Source organism: Artemia sp. Qi Xiang Cuo, chromosome 4 (assembly GCF_049724085.1).
Source record: "Artemia sp. Qi Xiang Cuo chromosome 4, ASM4972408v1, whole genome shotgun sequence".
Taxonomy (NCBI): domain Eukaryota; kingdom Metazoa; phylum Arthropoda; class Branchiopoda; order Anostraca; family Artemiidae; genus Artemia; species Artemia sp. Qi Xiang Cuo.
Window position 1 is genome coordinate 21,250,524 of NC_142797.1, and position 24,521 is coordinate 21,275,044.

General features: G+C 33.7%; 1 protein-coding gene across 1 annotated transcript in view; it reads left to right on the forward strand.

The window, feature by feature from the left end:
• LOC148952876 (uncharacterized) overlaps positions 1 to 12,585 on the forward strand; it is a 182,181-nt gene extending 169,596 nt beyond the window's left edge. The window contains exons 18-19 of the mRNA XM_089087456.1: positions 9,878 to 10,025; positions 12,162 to 12,585. Of these exons, the coding sequence (XP_088943582.1) occupies positions 9,878 to 10,025; positions 12,162 to 12,310 (297 nt within the window). The 3' untranslated portion in view covers positions 12,311 to 12,585. The remainder of the gene's footprint in view (positions 1 to 9,877; positions 10,026 to 12,161) is intronic.
• Positions 12,586 to 24,521: the final 11,936 nt, after the last annotated feature.

Genomic DNA, 24,521 nt, shown 5'->3' on the forward strand with positions numbered 1-24,521 from the left:
ATGTTATCCCTATGCCAGGCAAAACTTGGGAAATATATGCATGCTAGCAAAGCTATTCAAAATTACATACAAAATGAGTGTCATTCTTTCCTTAGTAAAATCCCCAGAGGTCACTGAGCAAAGACCATGCTGGAATAAATGAAGACTGGTCCAGATGTGAGTTATAACAAAAGTCTTTTGTAGTATCCGGAACCAATTACATATTTAAAGTTCTTCAAGCTTGTTTGAAAACAGTCTACAAATTCAAAATTCAAAAAATGAAAAGCGAAAAAGAAATTATATTAAAATATCATTCATTATTTCTTTATAATTTTTTGTATATTTACCTAAAAGTTCATGATGCATTAAACTAAATTTTTTGAATTGCCAACTAATTTTTTTGGCAGAAAAACCTCTTAAGATCAGTTTTTCGCTCAGCTTTTTACATCTATTTTTAAAATCTGTGTAATTACTGCATATTTTTGCATACCTAAATAATTGGGAATAATGAGCTGAATAAGTAATATTTGAATGTATATTACTTTCAAGGAATGGAAAATTAGTTACTTAAAAATTAAAATCATCCGTTTTATTATATATTTTAAAAACTAATTTATTATTATCTGAAATATGCATATTTAAATATAAGAAATGGTCTGAGTGTCCTATCCCATGGCTAGGTTCCAGAATTAACTCTTTTGGATAAATATCTTTTGAAATCTCAATAAACTCCGCACAATTTATTACTAAGAGATCGTCCAGATATCTTTTATTATTTGAAAGGTTATATTTTACATTGCTTGGGCTATTTTATTTATCATATATTCGTATTCTAATTGACTTAAAAATAAGTCCGCTATGAATGGACTCGCATTCCCACCCATAGGAATTCCAACAGTTTGTTTATATAAATTACCATTAAATCTTATAAAAGTATTAAATAGAACAAATTCCAATAAATCACATACCATATCCAAGCTATAACATCTTGAATTAATAGTACTTCTAAAGAAATTCGTCCATCGGGCTTTTTTATTAAAAGTATCAATTTTCAAAAATTCGATATTAGACAAAAGAAAATATTTCTTTATGACCATTTGCAATTTTTCGAATACCAAATTAAGTGACAAATATGCATACAGAATCGACAAATATGTCGAACAAATGACAAATATGCGTAAAATCAATTGAATTAGCTGAAACTCTTTTAGCTGAAACATTCGCCAAAGAATCTATCACTTGTAACGAGTTATTAACACTCCAATATGGGTTAAAGTTAGAAAATTTTTTAATTCCGGAGCAATATGCTTTAAATTAATTTCTAATTTGTCCTAAAATTAAATATAGGTCAGTAGCCGCAATTCTGGTTGGACACCTTGCTGCCCCAGCAATAAAACGTGGTTTTGGTGGATTTTTATGAAATTTTATGGTCCAATATAAGAAAAGAAATTTTTTATCATTATCATTTATTTTAATATTAAATTTTTTCAAAATTCTTTCTTCTATATTTTTAATTAAACTATTCTCCTCTATATGAGCCTTTTCGTACGTATTTGTTGTTTGTAACTCTTTTGATGAAATATCACAATAGAGTTTCTGACAAATTATGGCAAAATTATTGCTAGCTTTATCAACTGGTACAATTACAAATTCATTCTGAATATTAGTAATTGCTTGTTTCATATTGGCATTATAAAATATTGAATTTTTCTCAGAATTTGTTGGATTAATTCTATACATGCTATTTCGTACACTAGTCAAAACCAAATTTTCCCAATTCTGAAATCTGTCTTTAGTAATCTTCTCCTTCTTGCACCATTTATCAATAAATAAATTTAAATCATTCTTTAATCCCCCAAGAATATCTGCTGGCTTTATGGGATAAACATAAAATTTTTGCTCAATTTGAACCATTATCACAACAACTTTGCTTAAGACTAAAGTAACTGAAACAAAATCGGGTTGCAGCGTCTTTTGGAAGTCTCTATACCATCAGAAATATGCAGTCTGTAAATACAGTTGTTTTAAGCTCGGTTTTAATTTCAATTTGAGATCATCGAGGGGAAGGCTGTCATATATAAAGGGCAGCATCAAAGATTTTTTTTTGGAGGGGGGTGGTGAGTGAATGCCATTTTTTTTAACGCAAAAATGTGTTTTATGTGTTTTATATGTATATATATATATATATATATATATATATATATATATATATATATATATATATATATATATATATATATATATATATATATATATATATATATATATATATGAAAATTGATACAATAATGACCCTTGTCCGTCTTTGCAACAAGTTCTCCTCGTATTTTAAATTCCGAAACAATTTTTTCCTTCAAATAATGGGCTTATGCATGGGCACTGTCTTGTCTCCTTATTTGGCAAATTTTTACATGGATTTCATAGAACAATCTGCTTTGAATAGTTTCCACTTAAAATATTCTATCTGGTTTCGTTTCGTTGATGATATCCTTTCTGTTTGGGAACATGGACAAGACTCTTTAAGAGAATTTTTGGCACATTTGAACTCTTTTGATTCAAATCTCCAGTTCACAATGGAACTCAGAGTTTCAGGTAAGCTGCCTTTCTTGGATGTTTGGATTATAAAAACTAATTCTAGTCTTGAATTCTCTATGTATAGAAAGCTGACTCAAAATGATTAATATCTACATTTTTCTTCCTATCACCCTCCTTCTGTGAAAAGAAAGGTAATAAACTCTTTGGTTAACAGAGTTTTTGAAATTTGTTCCCATAATCATTTAAATTCTGAATTAAATTATGTCAAGGATATTCTTTTCTGCATTGATTACCTAATCAAGCTCATTGAAAATATAATAGTTAAACAATTAAAAAAGATAAAAGAACAAAATATGAAGCTTGTCCCCTTTGATTCAGTTACACCGGCAATTGAGAAAAAAAACGTTCTTCGTTTTACCATACATCCCGAAACTTGGCGATAAACTTGGAAATTTTTTTAAAAAAAACATAATCTCTCTGTTTCTTTCAAAACCGAACAAAAAGTTGAACACTTTTTCATCTCAGGAAAGGATAAAACAGACCCTGTACTGGGTAGTGGTGTCTACAGAATCACGTGATCTTGTGGAAAATTTTACATTGGTAGGACCCATCAACAACTAGGTGAACGTTTGCATGAGCACAAAATTTCAATAGATAAATCCCTGAGATTAAAAAATAACAATGACAACTTTGATTTGGCATTGGCTTCGCATATTTTCGTAAATCCGACCCATCTAGTTCTGTTTGATGAGGCAACCTTAATATCAACTGTAAATGGCGTACCACAAACTTTTAAAGAGGTAACTGAGATAAAAAAAATATATAAACCAAAACTTAGCAAAAAAAAGAAACACTGGAGATATTTCAGTAAGCCCAATTTACAACAGTTTAATTTTGAAGGATTCAACCATTATTTTCACCCGAAATAACGAAAAAGAAGCTATTTGCATATCTAATGAAAAATGAAATTGTAGACCAGCTAAAACTATTGGAAGGCGAAAGATTCTTGCCCAATCATCTTGGTAAATTCGTTTTCATTTATTCCTGCCTGGTTTTTATTCAGCGTCTGTTCTGTCTTTGTAAGGAAAACATTGAAAGGTTAGATTTTCGTGTTTTTTTTTTGTTCTTCTTTGTTTAGCACTGAGGACGACTTGGCGGAGGTCCTTGTCGAAATATTTTCTTATATTTTGTCATTTTTATGATTCGCCCCTGGCTAACGAAATACTCGTTTTGTCACCCTTTTTTATTTTATTTTTCATTTTGTTACTTTCTCTCCTCTCTGAGCTTCATCTATCATGCATAGTCACTGTGGTCTAAGAATGTTTTTGCGTCAAGCTTACGGGGAGCATTGGACCAATATTGTTTTAGATTTTTTTAAATTGTGTTAAGAAACAGGCAAATCTTATTCGTCAGTTTAATTTCTTAGAAACTTGTAAAAGACATCGAATTCTTCCACCTTCTTTACGTTTCAACCTACATTTAGGCACACAATCCGAAGGCCCATTTATTCAGAGAATGGGTTTCAAAACTTTAACACATATTTTAAAAGACCATAGATCCAGAAGATACGTCCTTAGTAATAAAATACTTAATTTAAAATCCTTATTATATCAGATTTTGTCCCCTCAAGTATTTTCACCAGATTTTACAAATCTCACATAGGTCTTTCAGACACATATTCCATTTAGCAAAAACTCGTTTATCAGAAAAATCCTCAAAACTGGAATTTCAGCAGTTTCAACAAACACGGATTTTCCTTCCTAGATTTTGTCCTGGTCCTCCTTTGGAAAATCTATCCTCTAAGGTATTTAAATCGAAGGAACTAAGTATTCTTTCAAAAGGACCAAAATTTGCAATGGCTCAAACACACGTAAATACATCAGAAATTATTACGGGCGTGGAGTCTGCTATTTTTAGCTCTCACGGTGAATTTGAAAATCCAGAGCTAATCAGAGGTGAAATTGTAAAGAGAATTCTTTATGAGATTAAAACAGAAAAACTTACAAATAACAAACAGGAACAACAAAAAAAAATCAGACCTTTAAATAAAGACAAAAACACAGTGATTACGAAAGCGGACAAGGGAAACACTGTTGTAATTATGTATTCTGCAGATTATGAATTAAAAGTTAACACCCTTTTAATGGATAAAAATATTTACAAAGAAATAAAATTTGATCCCACGGACAAATACACACAGAAGTTAAGAAATGAACTAAGAATTTTAAAAGATACTAGACTAATTACCCTCAAATGTACAGAAAATTTTATCCCAAAGGTTGTTCAGCCCCAAAATTTTATGTCTGCCTAAAATCCATAAGAAAGATATTCCGTTACGTCCAATTGTAACATGGTATAGTTTTCCAGCTACGGGTATAGGAAGCTTTTTAGCCACTATTTTTAAGCCTCTTTTAAGCACACAGAAATCTTATATAAAAAACTCCATAGATCTTGTTGAGAAGTTAAAAAATCAAAGTACAACAGAAAATACCGTCTTATCTAGTTTTGATGCAGTTTCAATGTACACTTCATGGGATGTCCATAAATGTGAGCAGGCTTTACAAAGAAAATTAGAGGAAAATTCAGGTTAGTCGGATTACAAAACTTTGGAAATTGATACAATAATGACCCTTTTCCGCCTTTGCAACAAGTTCTCCTTGTATTTTGAATTCCAAAACAAATTTTTTCTTCAAATAATGGGCTTATCCATGGGCACTGTCTTGTCTCCTTATTTGGCAAATTTTTACATGGGTTTCATAGAACAGTCTGCCTTGAATAGTTTCCACTTAAAACACTCTATCTGGTTTCATTTTGTTGATGATATCTTTTCTGTTTGGGAACATGGACAAGACTCTCTAAGAGATTTTTTGACACATTTGAACTCATTTGATTCGAATCTCCAGTTCACAATGGAACTCGAAGATTCAGGTAAGCTGCCTTTCTTGGATGTTTTGATTATAAAAACTAATCCTAGTCTTGAATTCTCTACTGGCTAATCATGATAAAACGAAACTATAGTAAAAAAAAGAGAAAAACGAGGATTATACAAGCCAGTGAAACATATGGACTAAAATGCAAATATTTCGGTCAAGACCTCCACTTGACCGTCCACAGTGCAAGATAATAATATTAAAAGTACTAATAAAAATCAAAGGATGCTATAAAAAAAAATTCAAACCTTAAAACAAAGCACAACTAAAATTTGAAGACCCTCTCCATGTAACGGTGAAAGGGTAACTGAATGAAAAAATACAGTACCGAATGGGTATTCAATTTTTTAATTTATACAGAGCATTTTTAAAGGCTAAACGCTTTCAAGGTAAAGCCTCATCACAGATTAGGTTAGGTTGCAAAATGTGATTTTTTTTTAATACTTAAGTAAAAACAATCGGAATTAATTAGTTCATTATAAATGGGGCTTAAATAAGTTTCTCCCGTGTCTCTATTTAGAGCAACCTTTCGATGAATGTACTTTTTTTTTATCTCTACTGCCTGCCTGAAAACTTGGATGAGACCTTTAACAAGGGTAATAATAGAGGTGTTATCGAATAAAGCAAAATGGTGCGGGTTGTCATACACATGCTGAGCCAAGGCGGAATCAAAAGTCTCAGGCCTTTGTCATAGCTCCATAGCTTTGTCGATTGAGGACCTGTGTTCCAACAATCTCTCCCCCAATAGCTTATGTGTTCTTCCAACATAGAAAAAACCGCAAGAACATGGAACCCTATAAACACCACTGCCCAAAATAGGGTTCGTTTTATCTTTATCGGTGTTAAAATAGTTCTGGATTTTATTAGAATTTTTGAAGGCGACATTTAAGTTATGTTTTTTAAGAATTCTTTGCAATTTGTCACCTAATTTGGGAAAATAGGGCAAAACGGTAAAAACTTTCTTATCACCCACTAAAGGGATGATATCCGTTGGAGGTTGTGGAGGTGATAAATCTTTTTCTGCCTTTTTTTGTCTTTTTTCTATGATGGATTCCAGTAACTTGATGGGATATCCATTGCAAAACAAAATGTCCTTCAGATAATTTAATTCTGGGATTATGAGCTTTTGGACAAATTCTTATGACACGATCAACTAAAGATATAACTACTCCTCTTTTTACACAAGGAGGGTGGTTGGAAGAGAAATGCAAATACCTTTTATTATGTGTAGGTTTTCTGTAAATTGAGTATTCAAGGCTGAGATATTTGTTGAAGATTAAGACGTCTAAAAAAAGCAGTTTATGATTATTTTCCAGTTCCAAGGTGAACTGAAGGTTGGAATCGAAACTATTAAGATGAAATAAAAAAGCGTTAAGTTCTATCTCACCGCGATTCCACACAGAGATAACATCATCGACAAACCGGCCCCAGAACCAGTGTTTAAGAGGAAAAGTATTCAAAGCAGAGGTTTCAATAAATTCCATGTAAAAGTGGCCAAAAAAGGTGAAAGGCTTGTACCCATAGGGAGCCCATTTGTTTGGGTGAAAAATTGATTGTTGTACGGAAAATATAAGGAACATCTATTGCAAAGGCGAACAAGTCGCATAATGGTTTCAATATCTAATGTTTTGTAATCCATCCGGTCAATATTATCTTCTAGTTTCTTTTGAAGAGCAAATTCACATTTTTTATATCACATGATGTATACATCGAAATGGCATCAAAACTGGCCAAAATTGTGTCTTTTTTTATATCAAGGTTTTTTAATTTTTCCACAAGGTGTACTGAATTTTTAATGTAAGAAGCTTGCGTCGACATAAGAGGACGAAAAATTGTGGCTAACCATTTTCCCAGTCTGGAAGCTGGTGAACTATAAGAGGCCACAATTGGGCGCAGAGGAACTCCATCTTTGTGAATTTTTGGGAGACCATAGAATTTAGGACAAATCTCTCAGCCTTGAATATTCAATTTATAGAAAACCTACACATAATGATAGGTATTTGCATTTCTCTTCCAACCACCCTCCTTGTGTAAAAAGAGGAGTAGTTACATCTTTAGTTGATCGTATCATAAGAATTTGTTCAAAGGCTCATATAATCCCAGAATTAAATTATCTGAAGGACATTTTGTTTTGCAATGGATATCCCATCAAGTTATCCATCATATCCATCAATCCATCACAGAAAAAAGACAAAAAAAGCAGAAAAGGATTCATCATCTCCACAACCTCCAACGGATATCATCCTTTTAGTGGATGATAACAAAGTTTTTACTGTTTTGCCCTATTTTCCCAAATTAGGTGACAGATTGCAAAGAATTCTTAAAAAACATAACTTAAATGTCACCTTCAAAAATTCTAATAAAATCCAGAACTATTTTAACAGCGGTAAAGATAAAACGAGCCCTATTATGGGCAGTGGGGTTTATAGGGTTCCATGTTCTTGCGGTTGTTTCTATGTTGGAAGAACCTATAAGCAATTGGGGGAGAGATTGTTGGAACACAGGTCCTCAATCGACAAAGCTATGGAGCTATGCCAAAGGCCTGAGACTTTTGATTCCGCCTTGGCTCAGCATATGTATGACAACCCACACCATTTTGCATTATTCGATAACACCTCTATTATTACCCTTGTTGAAGGTCTCATCCAAGTTTTCAGGCAGGCAGTAGAGATAAAAAAAAGTACATTCATCGAAAGGTTGCTCTAAATAGAGACACGGGAGAAACTTATTTAAGCCCCATTTATAATGAACTAATTAATTCTGATCGTTTAAATATTAAAAAGATTCACACTTTGCAATCTAATCTAATCTGTGATGATGTTTTACCAGGAAAGCATTTAGCTTTTAAAAATGATCTGTATAAATTAGAAAACTTAACTCCCGGTCAGGACTATGTTTTTTCATTCAGTTACCCTTTCATCGTTACATGGCACGGGTCTTAAAACTTTAGTTCTGCTTCGTTTCAAGGTTTGAATTTTTTTTTTTTTATAGTATCAATGAATTTTTTTTAGTAATTTTTATATTATTATATTGCACTGTGGACGGTCAAAGAGGATATTCTTTTCTGCAATGGTTACCCAATCAAACTCATTGAAAATATAATAGTTAGACGATTAAAAAAGATAAAAGAACAAAATAGGGAGCTTATCCCCCTTGATTCAGTTACACCGGCAATTGAGAAAAAAAAACTTTCATCGTTTTACCATACAACCCGAGACTTAGCGATAAACTTGGAAAAATTAAAAAAAAACATAATCTTTCTGTTTCTTTTAAAACTAAACGGAAAATTGAACACTTTTTCAACTCAGGAAAGGATAAAACTGACCCTGTACTAGGTAGTGGTGTCTACAGAAACCCGTGTTCATGTGGAAAATTTTACGTTGGTAAGACCCATCAAGAACTAGGTGAACGTTTGCATGAGCATAAAATTTCAATAGATAAGTCCCTGAGATTAAAAAATAACAATGACAACTTTGATTCGTCATTGGCTTCGCATATTTTCGTAAATCCGACCCATCTAGTTCTGTTTGACGAGGCAACCTTAATATCAACTGTAAATGGCGTACCACAAACTTTTAAAGAGGTAATTGAGATAAAAAAAATATATAAACCAAAATTTAGCAATAAATAGAGACACTAGAGATATTTCATTAAGCCCAATTTACGACAGTTTAATCTTGAAGGACTCAATCAATATTTTCACCCAAAATAACGTAAAAGAGCCTATTTGCATATCTAATGAAAACCGAAATTGTAGACCAGCTAAAACTATTGCAAGGCGAAAGATCCTTGCCCAATCATCTTGGTAAATTCATTTTAATTTATTCCTGCCTGGTTTTTATTCAGTGTCTGTTCTGTCTTTTTAAGGAAAACTTTGAAAGGTTAGATTTTCGTGTTTTTTTTTTCTCTTTTTTGTTTAGCACTGAGGACGACTTGGCGGAGGTCCTTGTCGAAGTATTTGCTTATATTTGGTCATCTTCATGATTCGCCACTGACTGACAAAATACTTGTTTTTTCACCCGTTTTTATTTTATTTTTCATTTTGTTACTTTGTCTCCTCTCTTGAGTTTCATTTGTCATATATAGCCAGTGTGGTCTAAGAATGTTTTTATATATATATATATATATATATATATATATATATATATATATATATATATATATATATATATATATATATATATATATATATATATATATATATATATATATATATATATATATATATATATATATATATATATATATATATATATATATATATATATATATATATATATATATATATATATATATATATATATATATATATATATATATATATATATATATATATATATATATATATATATATATATATATATAGAAGAGAAAATGAAATATAGCTCAAGACTTGGAAAGACACAGGATTAACTCTATATTCTTTGTTTTAGATTTTGGCTGCTGATAATGAGTGGCATGAAGTACTATTTGAAAGAAGGAAAAGAAGAGCAAGGTTAATAATTGACTCCAAAAAGCCTGTTCGAAAACGATCATTGAAAGGTTCCACTAGTTTCAACAATAATGCAAAAGCATTTATTGGTAAGATCTTGTATTCATCTGTAACATATATTCTTGCTGAAAAAAAATGCAGATGTCAAAATGAGCGGAGAACCTGCTAATGATTTCTAATCTTTATAAGGCGATCTTTACGAGATTAAAACGTGTCCTGATACTTAAATAGAAGATATATATACAATTGCGGACAATTGCAACAATTTGCGGATCAGAAGAGGATTCCCTCTTCACCTTTAAAAAGGAAGTAAGCAAGAGATTTGAAGATCTTTATGTAACAGATATCCGAGTTGCAGCTGATCCTTATGGACCACAAATATCAGTTTGATCCCTTCTCTCTGGAAGAAGAAAGTTGGTAGCAACGCTTGGCTCGAATCACATTCTTCCCTCCAGCTCGACCATTCATATTTACTTTTATTATGTATCTATCCGGGCTGCAGCGGTAGCTAGCAACCCAGTAAGAGACGATCATGCCCAATGTTAAGAAATATAAAAAACCATAACTCCTAAAAATAGAGTCAGGTCAAAACAAAAAGTACACCTCTAGAGCCACTTTGTCCGAACCCCCTATATAGGAAAATTTCTGTCTCTTGGCTTGAAAAGCAAGAAAAATGGCAGCTACTACAGCATTCTGCCTAAACGGCATCTTTTTTTCTCTCTTATTTTTCCCACAGATAGCTTGGCAATGGAACATCGTAGAAAGTTGTTCAATGGCTCATTTGAAAGGAAATTAATAGGGTTTTTAATACAGAGCTAGAGCAGTCAGTGTGTGTGTCTGTGTGCGTCATCAAATTTTGACAGAAAAGCTAAACATCTCGATGACTATGCTATTTTACGGTAATCGCCTTTTACGAAACGAAATTGTTTTATTATTTCTCTTTTCTTGATTGATACTACAGTTTTAATAAGATATTTGGAATGTAGTAAATTGCAACTTAATTAGCACTTCATACTGAAAAATCCATGAATTGTATTCTTGTTCAGGATCTCAGTAATTATTCTTGAGTAACCAGCTGGCAGTTTAGCGTACAAATGTATATTTCTTACTTTCGATCAGCATCAATCACATACAAAAGCGGTGCAAGGAAATGAGTTTTTTCGCCCCGTTCAACTTTTAAATTTCGTTAATTTTTACCTTTTGTGTCTGTTTCATAAGACGCCTTTTTAGGTGTTTATACCTGAAATCACTTGCTTATGCTTATAAAACGCCATGATCAGGTGTTACACCTACAGTAGTCTTGGGAAAGGCGAATTTCTCCTATAAACTATTTGATACACATGACCACATATATTAAGAATTATGAACCATTTTGTTTGTGTATCGAGTGCTTTCAAGACCGTATTCAGGGGAGGGGTTAGGGACTCTGACTTCCCCCCCAAATATTTTTTTGAAATCGCAAAAAACGTAAATAAAATGCACAGTAACACATTTTTGCTCCATTTTCAAGTTTTTTTTGTATCCCCCACTCCCTGAGAAAAATACCCTCTCCCCACAATACAAAGTCTTGGAAATGGTCTTGAGTGATTTTTGCATATTAAAAATAAAATAACTCCAGGCAGAGCTATTGCTAATAATTATTTTTTACAATGGGAGTAAGTTAGAGATCTTTTAAAATATGGTCAAATATTTGCAGTTTAATGCATTGCATTGCAGGGTAATGCATAGTGATGACAGTTTATTTATTTGATTCTGGATGAATGGGTGTCAATGGGTTCGTAGAGGGTGTTGCGGTTTAAATACACTCATCCTCCTAGATTCACCCCTAAATTTTGAAGAAAATGTCTTTTCATGAAAATTTTTTCATTGGAGAATACCTTCGTTGGGGCTCTTATTTGAAAATTCGAAAAAAGGCCCAACCTAAATTTGGTAAAATGGATGTTACCTCTCGCACTAAATTTTTCAAATTGACGCCTTTCAGCTCTGGCAATCACCATATCACATATAGTGACATATCCAGGACTCCAGAGGGAATGCTTAAAATTATTTTTTTTTCCTATTTCTAATGCTCAATATATTTTTTAGACTCTTTTTTCTCTCCTGTTTTTGCTTGTTTCATAGCTTTTCGATGTTTTTCATGCAAAATAAACTGCAAAATTATCTCTGACACGTTTGGCAGACATAGAATATCACCAGAATGTTAAACCTTCCATTTTTACTTTCAGGAACAATTCGTTCACTTAGCAGTGAATTTCCTGCTGCCTATCGAACAAGTATCGTCGGATGTCTCGGTGAAGTGTTTTTGGATAAAGTTCGACTAGATCTACAGAGCCCAACAGGCCGATCCAAGCCAAAAAAATGCAGTGAGAAATGAAAATTTAATAACTCCCTGCTGCCAATAGACTCAAAGATATAGTCAAATTTTATATGATTTATTTTACTGTTGTATTTCTTTGGATATGTTAATATGTATTTTTATGTTTGATGAGCGCAAAATACTAAACAATTGTACGGAATAAAAGTATCTTTTCAACCTAACATTGGGAAAGCCTTTGGATGAATATCAGAGGTTTAGGTCTCAAATTCTTATGTTTTTACGAATTGATGTTCAATTTTAGAACTCTTTCAAATTAAAATCACTTCCTGGAATTCATGCATTTTCATAAATAATTTAGTTAGTAGTTTTGATAAATCATATTAATATTGGGTATTAGTTGTGCTTTTTGCCCGGAGTTTAAATGTCAAATTTTATTATCAAGAAAATGAAAACAATTTCCAGTTTTAATTTTCATTGCCAGTTAAAGGTGCAAAAAAGTATACCCTCCCCCCATCCAACAAAATCTATCACCTCTTGTTTGTCTGTTCTGCTTATGTTGTCTTATGCTTATGTTGTCTTATGCTTCCCCACGTTTAAAAAGAATTGTCTGTCATACGGTAATAAATGAATTTAAAAAGTAAAATTGTAAGTAATATTATTACACTTTTCTATTAGATTAATATTATTTTCTATCATCTATAGAGTCAAATGGGCTTGCCAATATTAGGATTTGCTAATTTAGTATGTAGTGGTATCAAAATAATATGTAATAGTCTGTGATCTCATGTAACTTTGCTCTTTATGTGTATAAATCTATTAGTTATGTGCGTGTTCAAGTCAAGTCAAACATTATTTAGAATAAAAGTTGCTTTAGTTACACAACTCAATATGGTGTTATTTACCATTTAGCAAATAACCGAGCTTCATTGCACGACAGAAATAGAAAAGATCTTTCTCCTTCACTCTCTTTTTTACATTTCTCTCTCTTTCTCTTGTACACAGGCACAATTACTCTATCTCTCTCCCACTCTCGTGACTCCAATTATTAGCTTTAAATGACAACTTTTTACGCTTTTTCGGTTTTAATGAGATGCTCAAAGGTATAGCACATATATTAATTCCCAATTACCGTGTAATTTTAATCAAAGAAGAGAAGGACACACTATTGCAAATAAAAACATTATACGCGCATAAAACTTCTACTAATGATCGTCATCACAGGACCATTGCACATTTACAGCATTTTTACTACTCAACATTAATTAATACTACATGTTTAGATAGAATATCCTATTTACAGCCAATGTCAGTAAAAGACAGCAAAAAACATTAGACGTGCTAAATTGTAGTTATACCTGCGAACAACGTAAAAGCTTATTTCCGTGTGAAATAACTCGAACTGAATTGAATTCTTTAATTCTTGAATATAGTCGGGGAGCCAAAGTTGAAAAAGTCGTCAAATAACGGTTTGTAAAAAACATTTTGGTACATGAGTTCTGACTTTTGGAAACGATATTTTCGGACATGCTGATTCTATTTATTTCGGGAATTGCGACCGCCAAAGTGCGCTTCATAGTTTAATATGAGGTCAAAGTTTCGACTCGATCATCTATGATAAAAATTTAAAACTTAACTTGTTCATTGCTAAGTAGATGATACTGCATCGTTCTCGTGGCTTTGTTGAGGTTATGTTTACTGCCATGTGCCAAGCTGGTGCAAATTGATGGTTAAAAAGTTGAAAAAGCTAATTAACTCTATTATTTGATCCCCAAAGGTTTGTCTTTACCAGTATTTCACTTTTTATTGTTTCGCCTCGTCTTTCAGGAATCCTTGGTATATAAGTTTATAATGCATAGGCTAAAAATCTTATCTGTTTTGGGGTCAAAGGATAGTTAGAGGCTTACTTAAGTGGTTTAAAATTAGAGTAAAGGTGCAGATTAGTCGCCCCTGATAAAAGCAACTTATTTCTTACTATTATTCAGTAAATTGCAGTGGTGTACACAGGAGGAATTTTACGAGGAGCTTGGCTCTTTTGTGAGCTAGCCTAGGTGGTACAGTTTTTTTCCAAGCATAGTCAAGCAAAGGCTGTACACTCTGACAATTCTTTGCTGTCTTCTCTTTCCTTTTTTGTGTGTCAAGAGTCTCACTATTTACCATTGCTCCTCTAGTCACTAACTTTATAGCGCATCCAGACTATCCCCTTTCTGGAAAAATGGGATTGAAATCCGGAAAAAGGAATAGCCCTCCAGACTTGGCGGTTTAAAAAAAATATCGGTACAAGTTTATCAGCCATCCTTATCAAATCTGTTTTTCTTAGCCGAAACCTATAGAAAACAATTTTAGAGCCTCAGTTAGACAATTTACCTTTTTTCTATTTTAAACCACATCAGACAACATTTTTATTTATTACTTATCATGTTTAATCGTCTCCTTTTTCTGGCATTTTTTCCAGAAAAGCTGTCCACACTACAGTCTTCCGTCCTATTTTCCATTTTCTGACCCTCTGATCCTTCCTGCCCAGAGAACGGAAAAATGGGATGGAAGACCTGTCTACATTTCTAGATTTTCCGTCCCATTTTTCCAGAAACCGGATAGTCTGGACGTGTTATTAGTTGGCAAAACAAAATTTTAGGCTAGGTGGAAGAAGGTTTGGTGGTACCTTCTTTTTGGCCAATACTATGCCGCAATGCCCAATACTATGCCGCAAAGTTGTACTATTTAGGGTGGACTCAAATTGGTTGAGACTCAGGCCTCCATGGCCCATTGCCTCCAGAATGGAACATTAAGAATTGTCATTTTCCATCTTTTGAGGGACCATTACTGAATATGAGTATGCTTTACAGAGGCGAAAAAATTGAAATTATCACTAAGAAGTGTCTTTTTTCTTCCATTTTGGACTTCTTATCACTGCTGGAGGGCTGGGGGACATTAATTACTTTCTGGTTTGAAGATTTTTTTCACCGGGTCTTTCCACTACTTATAGGGTCCTATTATAGACTATAATAGTCTGTAGATAAAGGAAATGGATCGGTTATATATCATGAAGAAATTCTTGAATTTTTTTTCTAAGGTTACCATTAGTACCGTACAAAATTTCTTCTATATTTTGCCGTATATTTTGGAATCATTTGCCAGAAAAAAATTTGATGCTCTATATAGCCCCCCCCCCCCAAAAAAAATATATTCTGAAAAGTGTTTAATCTGCCAAAACCGATATGTCAAACCGATGGAAAAGGACACCTTCACACTGTTAGTGGTATAAAACGTGTCCGAGAGCTTCTATTGACCAGATGCAAGTGCAATGCTAAGTACTATGCTCTAAGAAAGGACTATTAGCAACCAAACTTCTTACAAACAAGGCTGGTTTGGCATAGAACTTGTAGACAGAAAGTTTTTCTTGTGATCTCCATGGGGGTCTTCAGGAAGCAAATACGCCAGCTACACGTGCAAGACTTACTAGAACATTGGCAACAGAAGTGAGTTACTCATATGCTGACTGGTGCATCATTTGTGGCAAAAAGGGAAGTACGAAGAGTAAAAGTGAGAATGTTCTTGCAATTAAAACGATAGAAAGGTAACAGAAGTTATCACAGCATGCTGAAAGACTTTTACGAGAAATGCCTGCTGTGTTTTCAATGTCCAAAGACAAAAATTTGATTCAGTTGAGTGCAATATACCACCAAAAATGCATGCTGAGCTTCTTTAAAAAGAAGACTGAGGACGAGACTAACTTTTTTGCTAGAGAGGCTCTTGCAAAAAGTGTGGTGGATGAAATTGAGACTCGTCTTAAGGAAGGAAGGATATACTCGCTTAGGGAGCTAGGGCAGAAATTAAACAGTGGACTAACTAGTTCAGGTCTGTCAGTAAAGGCCCATGATGTTAGGATGCTGAGAAAGCAATTGAGTGTGAAGTATGGCAGAGCACTAGAATTGAGCTGATCTGATAATTTTTATAGAAGGGCTGTCTTACCTAGATTCTAAGGCCTGCTCTTTGCCAGTGTTTGATGTCAATTCGAAGCTATCTCTCATTCTGGACTTTATGCCGCTCTTAAGGACTATGACTCCGTCAAGAGGTGAGACATTAACTTACTTTTTAAAAAGGTTGACGTGCGAGGTTTTTAGTCAGCTCCCAAAAAATCTATGCCAACTGCATGTGGTTTCTGACCGGAATGATGGACTTTATGGAATCAAGGACCCAACCGGCTCACCAGTGTGCTTAAAAGACAGTAGTGGCTGCCATAGACGAAGGGGTGAGCAGAGTTTGAAGGTCAGTACCACATACAGTAATAGCATCAAACTCGGTGATTCCTGGCAATCAATTCTTAAAAGTTCTTTCTGCAAAGCTAACTTGGTGGCTTTTATTTATGAGTTTTGGAGCAATGCTGGAAGTAAAAGTAAGAACTTTGATATTGTACTTGCTGGAGGTTTCCATGATCGTCGACATGTTCGGATATTGCCTAGAAAAGGATCCCTGGAACCTTTGCCTCCTCTTAGTCTTGAGCTTGCAAGCACACATGAAGAAGCAGACAGGCGTGTAGGAGTCCATGTTGTTTCCAGCTTTAGGAATAGAAGTTATTCTGTCATTGTTCGGGCCAATGACACAGATATTCTGGTGATACTGTTGCAACACTCCTCTATGCTGTTAGATACGAAAAAGAACAAAAAGAAGGAGCTATTCCTCCAATTTCCTGACAGAATTTTCCCTGTGCACGAGCTAGCTATTTCTCTTCCACGGGACTTTATTGTCAGCATTAGACTTCTACACTGCCTTAGTGACACTGACAAGACGAGCTTTGCATATTCTGTGGGGAAGAAGACATTTGTAAAAGCAGCTTTGAAATTTGATCTTGTTAGTTACATGGAGAAACTGACGAGAAAAGTCAAGATTGACCTCGTCAATATATCAAATTATATTGAGGAAGTGACGGAGGTGGCAAGAAAAGTAACAATCGCAGCCTATGGAAAGAATCCTACTGACTTTAACTCCTTGAATGACTTTCGAGTGCACTTATTCCATAGGAAAAAATCGTTAAAAAATCTTCCGCCCACTGAAAACAGCTTTAAATATCACATCCTTAGAGTTGTATATCAGTGGAGAATCGTTTTACAGGCTATGGAGTCTGAACCAATAGTTTCAGACCCCCTAAATTTCGGATGGATATGCAGTGATGCTTTCGGGGCTTTTCCTCTGACAAATTCATTGTCGCAGTGGCCGATTTCTATAAGACGTATCGCATTTCATTGCAAGTGTAGAAATATGTGTAATTGAAATTGCTCCTGTGCTGGAATCCGCAAGTGCGACTTGCTTTGTGCTTGTGCTAGATCATGCGATCTTTTTGAAAGTAACGACGAGTTTGACCTATTAATAACTTAAAAAACATTGCTAAACATATTTAAATTATGTATATTCGACCAATAGTATGTTAATAAAATTGTAAAAAGCAAAAGCTTGTAAAAGCAGTTTGAAGCATATTGAAGCTGTTGTGCTTGGAGCAGGATTATTTATTTTCTTTTCTGGTGTGGTAAATTAACGATCGCCTAGTGTTTTGGCTAGGTATGAAAGAGACAACTACAATATTCTAGTAGAAAGCTGGACTTAGTCTGAGTGAAATAGAAAATCAACGAACTTAGTTACAAAAACCACCAAGCGCACCTTTGGCGCTTATATTCCCGATATATTCGTAATCAGCATGGTCGATTTAATCTAAAACCTCTCTCAAATCACTTGTCCCCCTCAGATTGCTATTTTGTCAGATTTTCAACTTTGGCTCCCCGACTAATGGCTCTTTAACCATTAATTATCCAAAAGTTCGTGGTAACGAACTGTAAGTAAGGAGTGACTCGGCTCAATAGCAACCAAAACTCTAACAAACGGAATTTTAATATCAATAGATAAATCGAAGAATCAGCTTATTCCAAAAATATAAGATTCATCAAGTTTAGTGTTACTCCCCAAAAGATACGAGCCTGAGAAAATTTGCCTGTTTTTGAAATAGGGGAAAACCACCCCCTAAAATTAAAGGAATCTTAATGAAAATTACACAATCAGATTCAGCGTACCACTGTAGAAGTTTCAAGCTCCTATTTGCAAAAATGTAGAATTTTGCTATTTTTGCCAAAAAACAGATCACGAATGCGTTTCTTTTGTTTTTTTTTTCCTTAGGGGTAATTGCATCGAAATAATGACCCTCGAAGATAGGGAAAGGGTGTATTCGAACGGAAATTAAAAGTTCTAGTGCCATTTTTAAGTGACCCGAAAGATTAGAGGGTAGCTGGTTCCCCTCACATGTCCATTTTCCCCCAAAATTATCTGATCAAAATTAAGATATAGCCATTTTGTTCAGTACAGTTGAAAGATCAAATATTATGTCTTTAGGTTTACATGACCTCCCACAGTCCGTGGGGAGAGACTTGTAAGCTACGAAATTCGCCCATCGTTTACGTATAGTATTTCCTATTGGGAAGTATACAGACATTTGTTTTTTGGAGGAGGGGGTGGATGTGCGTGCTTGGGATGGATTTCTATAGGGAGAATCTTCCTTGGGGAGAGACATTTCTGGGGGGGGGGGAATTTCCAGGGGAAATGTAATGAGGGGAGAATTTGACAGAATTACTTTACTAAATGCTTTTTAATTGTCTTACATTCTCGCTGCCAAATTTTTCAAGTGGAGATGTTCCGAGGGAATTCTCCAAGGGTTTTTTTCGCGTGTTTTAATTTCCGAGAAATAATTCCCACGGAAGGGGGCATTTCTAGAATGATCAAGAAACCGATTTGAGACTAAAGTCTTATTCAAATAAAAGAATCCTAAGGAGAATTTTTCGGACTGAATTGTCCGCAAGCAATTTTACAAGGAGGGGGGTTTTCAGCCAGAGCTGTTTGGACGGAATTTTACGGGGAACGGGTGCAATTTACGTTGGATGAAATTTCCATGGAGGAGTTTTCTGTCAGGGGGAAAGACATATTTCATAGATGGTGTGCCAAATTTACCGGCATTATTTGAAAAACGAACTGAGATTATTCCATATATGAAGGGTTCTTGCCTCCTCAATACCTTACTCTTTGCGCTAAAGTTTGAAAGTTTGTCCCAATTTTTTAAGGGCGTGTACTGGAACACGGGGACCGTTTAACTAGAATAGTAAGCTTTTTAAAAGTTCTAACAGCTTTAGCGTAAAGAGCAATTTATTGAAAAGGGGGCAACCCTTCATATACGGAATAAATCTGCCAAGATTAATATACAAATTTTGTTTTCATTTTTCATATAGGTTGAGCCAAATTCGGACTTGCATTAGCTGAAAAAGTTTACAAATCAAATAAAAAAAAAAACAAGCTCTTTTTTAACTGAAAGTAAGGAGCAACATTTAAACGTAAAACGAACAGAAATTATTCCGTATATGAAAGGTGCTGTCCCCTCCTAAAAGCTTCGTTGTTTACGATAAAGTTTTTTTTTTTTTTTTTTTAAGTTGAGTTGTGACAAAGAGTGAAACTTTAAAGTAAAAAGTGAGGCTTTGAGGAGGGGACAGTCCCTTTCATATATGGAATAATTTCTGCTTGTTTTAAGTTTTAATGTCGCTCCTTACTTTCAACTAGAAAACTTGTTTTTTTACTTAATTTTCATTTTAAGATTTATTGTTTAGTAGCTTAAGCTTAAATAAAAATAAATCTCTGATTTTTGTGCAATCCATTCTATTATACAACAGTAATTTCAGTATATGTACAGCATAGATCCTTCGCTTGGAGGAGAGCTGCGATAGACATTTTATCAGACGGTCAAAAACTGCAGATTTTTGACAATGAAATTCATTCTGGTATATTAAATGATACACAAAATTAAAGGTTTATTAGTGCCGACTTCCACTCTTTCAAGTTTACCGCGCTTTTGTGGTTTTGAGTATTGTTTCTCGGTCCCGGCTGAGCACCTTAATTGTGGTCTTGAGAATGGTTTTTCGTTCCCGTTTAAGCACCTCAATACAAAACTCCTACTAACCCAGATTTTCCCGTTCTTATTTTCTTTTTAAGTCTTGTTATCCCAAATTGAACTTAATTCTCGGAGACAAGCCCTAAAAGGTCATCAAGCTTGTCCAGACAGTTTAAGAATTGACTGGCTAAAAATTAAATTGCAAATTTTAAATTGGTTAAACATTAATTGCAACCCAAGACATCAAATTCCAATGAAAAAATATATGTTATTCACTATATGTTCAAGAACCTACTTAGAACAGAAAGTGCAACATTCACTATACTGAGAATATTTTGTTTTTGGGATGGGTTTAAGTAATGTAAGCATTGGACTAAGATTGAATGATCAAGAGTTTTGAATTGAACCTTTAAACTTTACTCTGCGATGAACACTGTGTCATAGTTCTAACGGCGGTGATTGAGGGGAAAGGACGTTCTTGTCCCCTTAGTTTTTTGCTCCTGCCTAGGTTTCGAAAAACACCTTTTTTGGGTCATTTCATTGGAAAAGATACTTTTTTCATTAAAGAAAATTGGGGAACAACCGATAGTGCACTTTATGGGAATGTGCTATCAAGTCAAATTTATAAAAAGCGATTAGGTATAAATATAAGCTTTTAAATGAGCCATTAAACAGCTTTCTTTTGTTACAGAAGCCTTCTATTTTCTGCTAGTCAGTAGGTGATTTATAAAGCCCTGTCTCTTCATTATGGCTTTTTCAGGGGAAGTCGCTCGAGTAAAAACAGTTTTTTGTTCATCGAAAAACAAACATTCCTGAAAAACATGTATTGTTTTGTGAAGTATCGATAATGAACTTCATGTTATAGACTGAAAGTTTTTCGTAGCTGTGAAGGTTGTTTTCAGTATTTTCTATAGGTGTCTTATTTCCCCTAGATCGGTGATAATTGGAACTACATTAAAATAAGTTTTCAACTGAAACTTAGGAGTGCCATTAAAATTTAAACCGAACATACATTATTCCGTATAAATAAAAAAGATCATGGCAACGTTGTTTCTACATTAAATTTTAATCAAAAAACGAACAAAGATTAATTTTAAAAAACAAAGTTTTTTCCGAGGGAAGTAAAGAGCGAAGTTGAAACTTAAAACGAACAAAAATTATTACTTCACAGTCTATCTAACATATATTAATAAAACTAGTACAAATAAACCGACTAATTATGTTTCCCTATGCTTTTAGGATTATACAAAACTAGCGCTTTACTGAAAACACAAAAGTCAAGTATAAAAAACAGGATTATTGATTTAAGAGTCAAAAGTGAGTGTGTTGCTTGGCAACGCCAAGCAAATTTATTTGGATTTCCATTGTAACACACCGGGTGCGCCATCATTAACTTCCAGTGTACAATTAAATTTTGTTTACAAAACAAGTGTAAATCTACTCACTTTTTAGTAGACGCTAAGTAAGTAAACAACATACATAAACGTCAGACAAATATATTAAGAAGCATTTTGCTCTAATCAGCTATAATACCAATACTAGATAATACACAGTCTTAAAATGTAAGAAATATGCTTTAGTATCACTTGAAATGGAGATCAAATAAGACATAATATGAATTCTGGAAATCCGATTATTTCTCTATACAAGAGTGAATTTCAAGCTATGATACAAATTCTAAAGCTAGTCTATAGTCCTAATACTATCAATATGGCCTTACTTTGAACTTGCGTACAAACTAATCATAACAGATTGTCCTTTTCAGAACCAAAACGAGAGCCAGTCATTGAACTGAGCCATTTTGCAGAAGTGATATCAAATTAAACATAAAAAAAAAAAATAAATCCTAAAATGGATTGTTGCTTGATCTTAAAAGGAATTGATAATATTTTGATTCTATAAATAGTGAACTTAATTGGTTTGCTTTTACTGTACCAAAACTCCTATATTATTTGGTGTTTTCAGTAAAGCCTTAGTTTTGTATAGTCCTAAAAGCATAGGGAAACATAATTAGTTGGTTTATTTGTACTAGTTTTATTAATATATGTTAGATAGGCTGTGAAGTAATAATTTTTGTTCGTTTTAATTTTCAACTTCGCTCTTTACTTCCCTCGGAAAAACTTTGTTTTTCTAAATTAATTTATTATAAGTGGAAATCGATTGGAGATCAGTCAGAAACAGGGAGTATTGTTTTTAGGGTGGGGGGGAAGCTGGTTCCCACCTATTTTGTACTTTCTCTTTGAATGTTCCATTTTACGTCAGCTCAATTTTGCGTCTTTTAAGAAATTATCAGTTGACACAGTGTCCAAAAACCCAGGATTTTGATTTGGAAGATAATCTGCTTTTGTTTCATAAAAGTGTCACATTTCATGATTGTAAATAGATATGATAGCTGAATACCCACGCCATAGAGCTCTGACAAATTATCAAATCCGCAGGGACGAGGGTTGAACAAGGAAATGGCCTTTTAACAACACTTTTACGGATCCAGGTTATTTGATTCCTGCCAAAATTTCGATTTTTTTTTAACGAGTTTGTGTGCATTAGACGCTTATTTTCATTGATAGTCTGAGCAGGAGTTACATTTTTGTCCCCTTTACAGGGTGCACCCTTTAAGTTTTTCTTGATAAATTCTCCGATTTACAAAAATTTTGCCCTTTAAATTCAAAAAACAAGAACATGGTTTCAATTGTGGGCCGATGTGCCTTCAATTTACAGTTTTCTTTGCAGTTCGATTGATTTGGAGTATGAAGATCCACTCAACGATCTCCACTTAAATTTCAGAGACGAAGAAAATATAATTGACAATTTGGCAGATGACGAAAGTAGCAATACAATGCAAGCCCAAATCTTCGCACAAATTGTGACGTATCATTGAATAATATTAGCAGAATTTGCAGAATGTCACCTGTAACATATTAATTTAAAAAAAAGTTTTTCCTAGGGAAGTAAAGAGCGAAGTTGAAACTTAAAACGAACAAAAATTATTACTTCACGGTCTATTCAATATATATCAGTAAAACTAATACAGATAAACAAACTAATCAACTTTCCCTGTGTTTCTAGAATTATAGAAAACTAGCACTTTACTAAAAATGTAGCTGACAACAATAAACCAATCTGTAAATCTTTCCATAGTCTTACACCAATTGTGACATCGGTAACTTTCAGTATACAATTAAAATCATCTTAAAAATATAAGCCTAAAATTAAATAAAACAAAAGGAATTTGACTCCTAAGTGGAAATGTAACTCCTATTTCTAAAATGAAGGGATCGAGTCATAATTACGCAAGGAATCTCTCGAATTTCTTTTTTTATTTCAACCTGGAGAAGGGTCGTTGATTTTGAATGAGAACTAATATTATAAATCTTGAAGACTTTAGCGTAAAGAGCGAGAGTTGAGGAGGGGCACATCCCATTCTCACAATTTTAAGGTTTAATTTTGTTCCCAACTTTCACTTTAAATTTTTTTTAAGAAAATTAAAAATTAAAAGACTTTTCTAAAATTCTTCACTAAATTAAAACTCTATATAGAGCATACCAGTCCAACCAGGGCGCGAAGGACATATTTTGACAGCCATTTAATTGAGCATTTTTGAGAAGTCCAATAATCATGAGCTAATTGAGGTTGTGCTCCGACTTCGGGTGACTGACAGCTCATTTAAAATGTCTTATCTCTCTAATGATAGCACTCCACGTTTTGATATGAATAGGAACCTTTTTCTCATTCTTTGACCTTTTGGATGGAATTTTAAGACTAGGGCGATAAGAAAATCGACCTGGTTAAATAAGAAAGTCACAAAGAGTTGTAGTAATGAAAAAAGTATTGAATTCCATGATAAATCTATGGGATATTGCTTTTCATTTAATAAAAATACGGCATTGGGCTTAATATGCGAACGCAAGGCCATTGCCGCTGTTTTGCAAGACAAAGATTTTGAATTTCTTAGACAAAAATTTATTTGGGTACAAAATTGGAGTCAAGACTTTTAAACGTGGTAAGACGTATATATTATGAATCAGTGAAAAAAGGGCTTTAAAATGAGCTACTAATCAAGCAGATAAAGTTTAGTCCAAAAAGTAGTGTCTGACCCCTTAGAATCTCCTCTGCTCTGAGCTAATTGTGATTATGTTCCGATTTATGGTGAGTGGGAGCTCATTTGAAACTTCTCATCTGTCTGATGATAACACTCCACGTTTTGAGAAGAATAGGAACCTTTTTCTAATTCTTTGACCTTATAGCTGGAATTTTAAGACTAGGGCGATAAGAAAATCACCCAGGTTGAATAAAAAAGTCACAAAGAGTTGTATCAATGAAGAAAATATTAAATATTATGGTAGATTTAGGAAT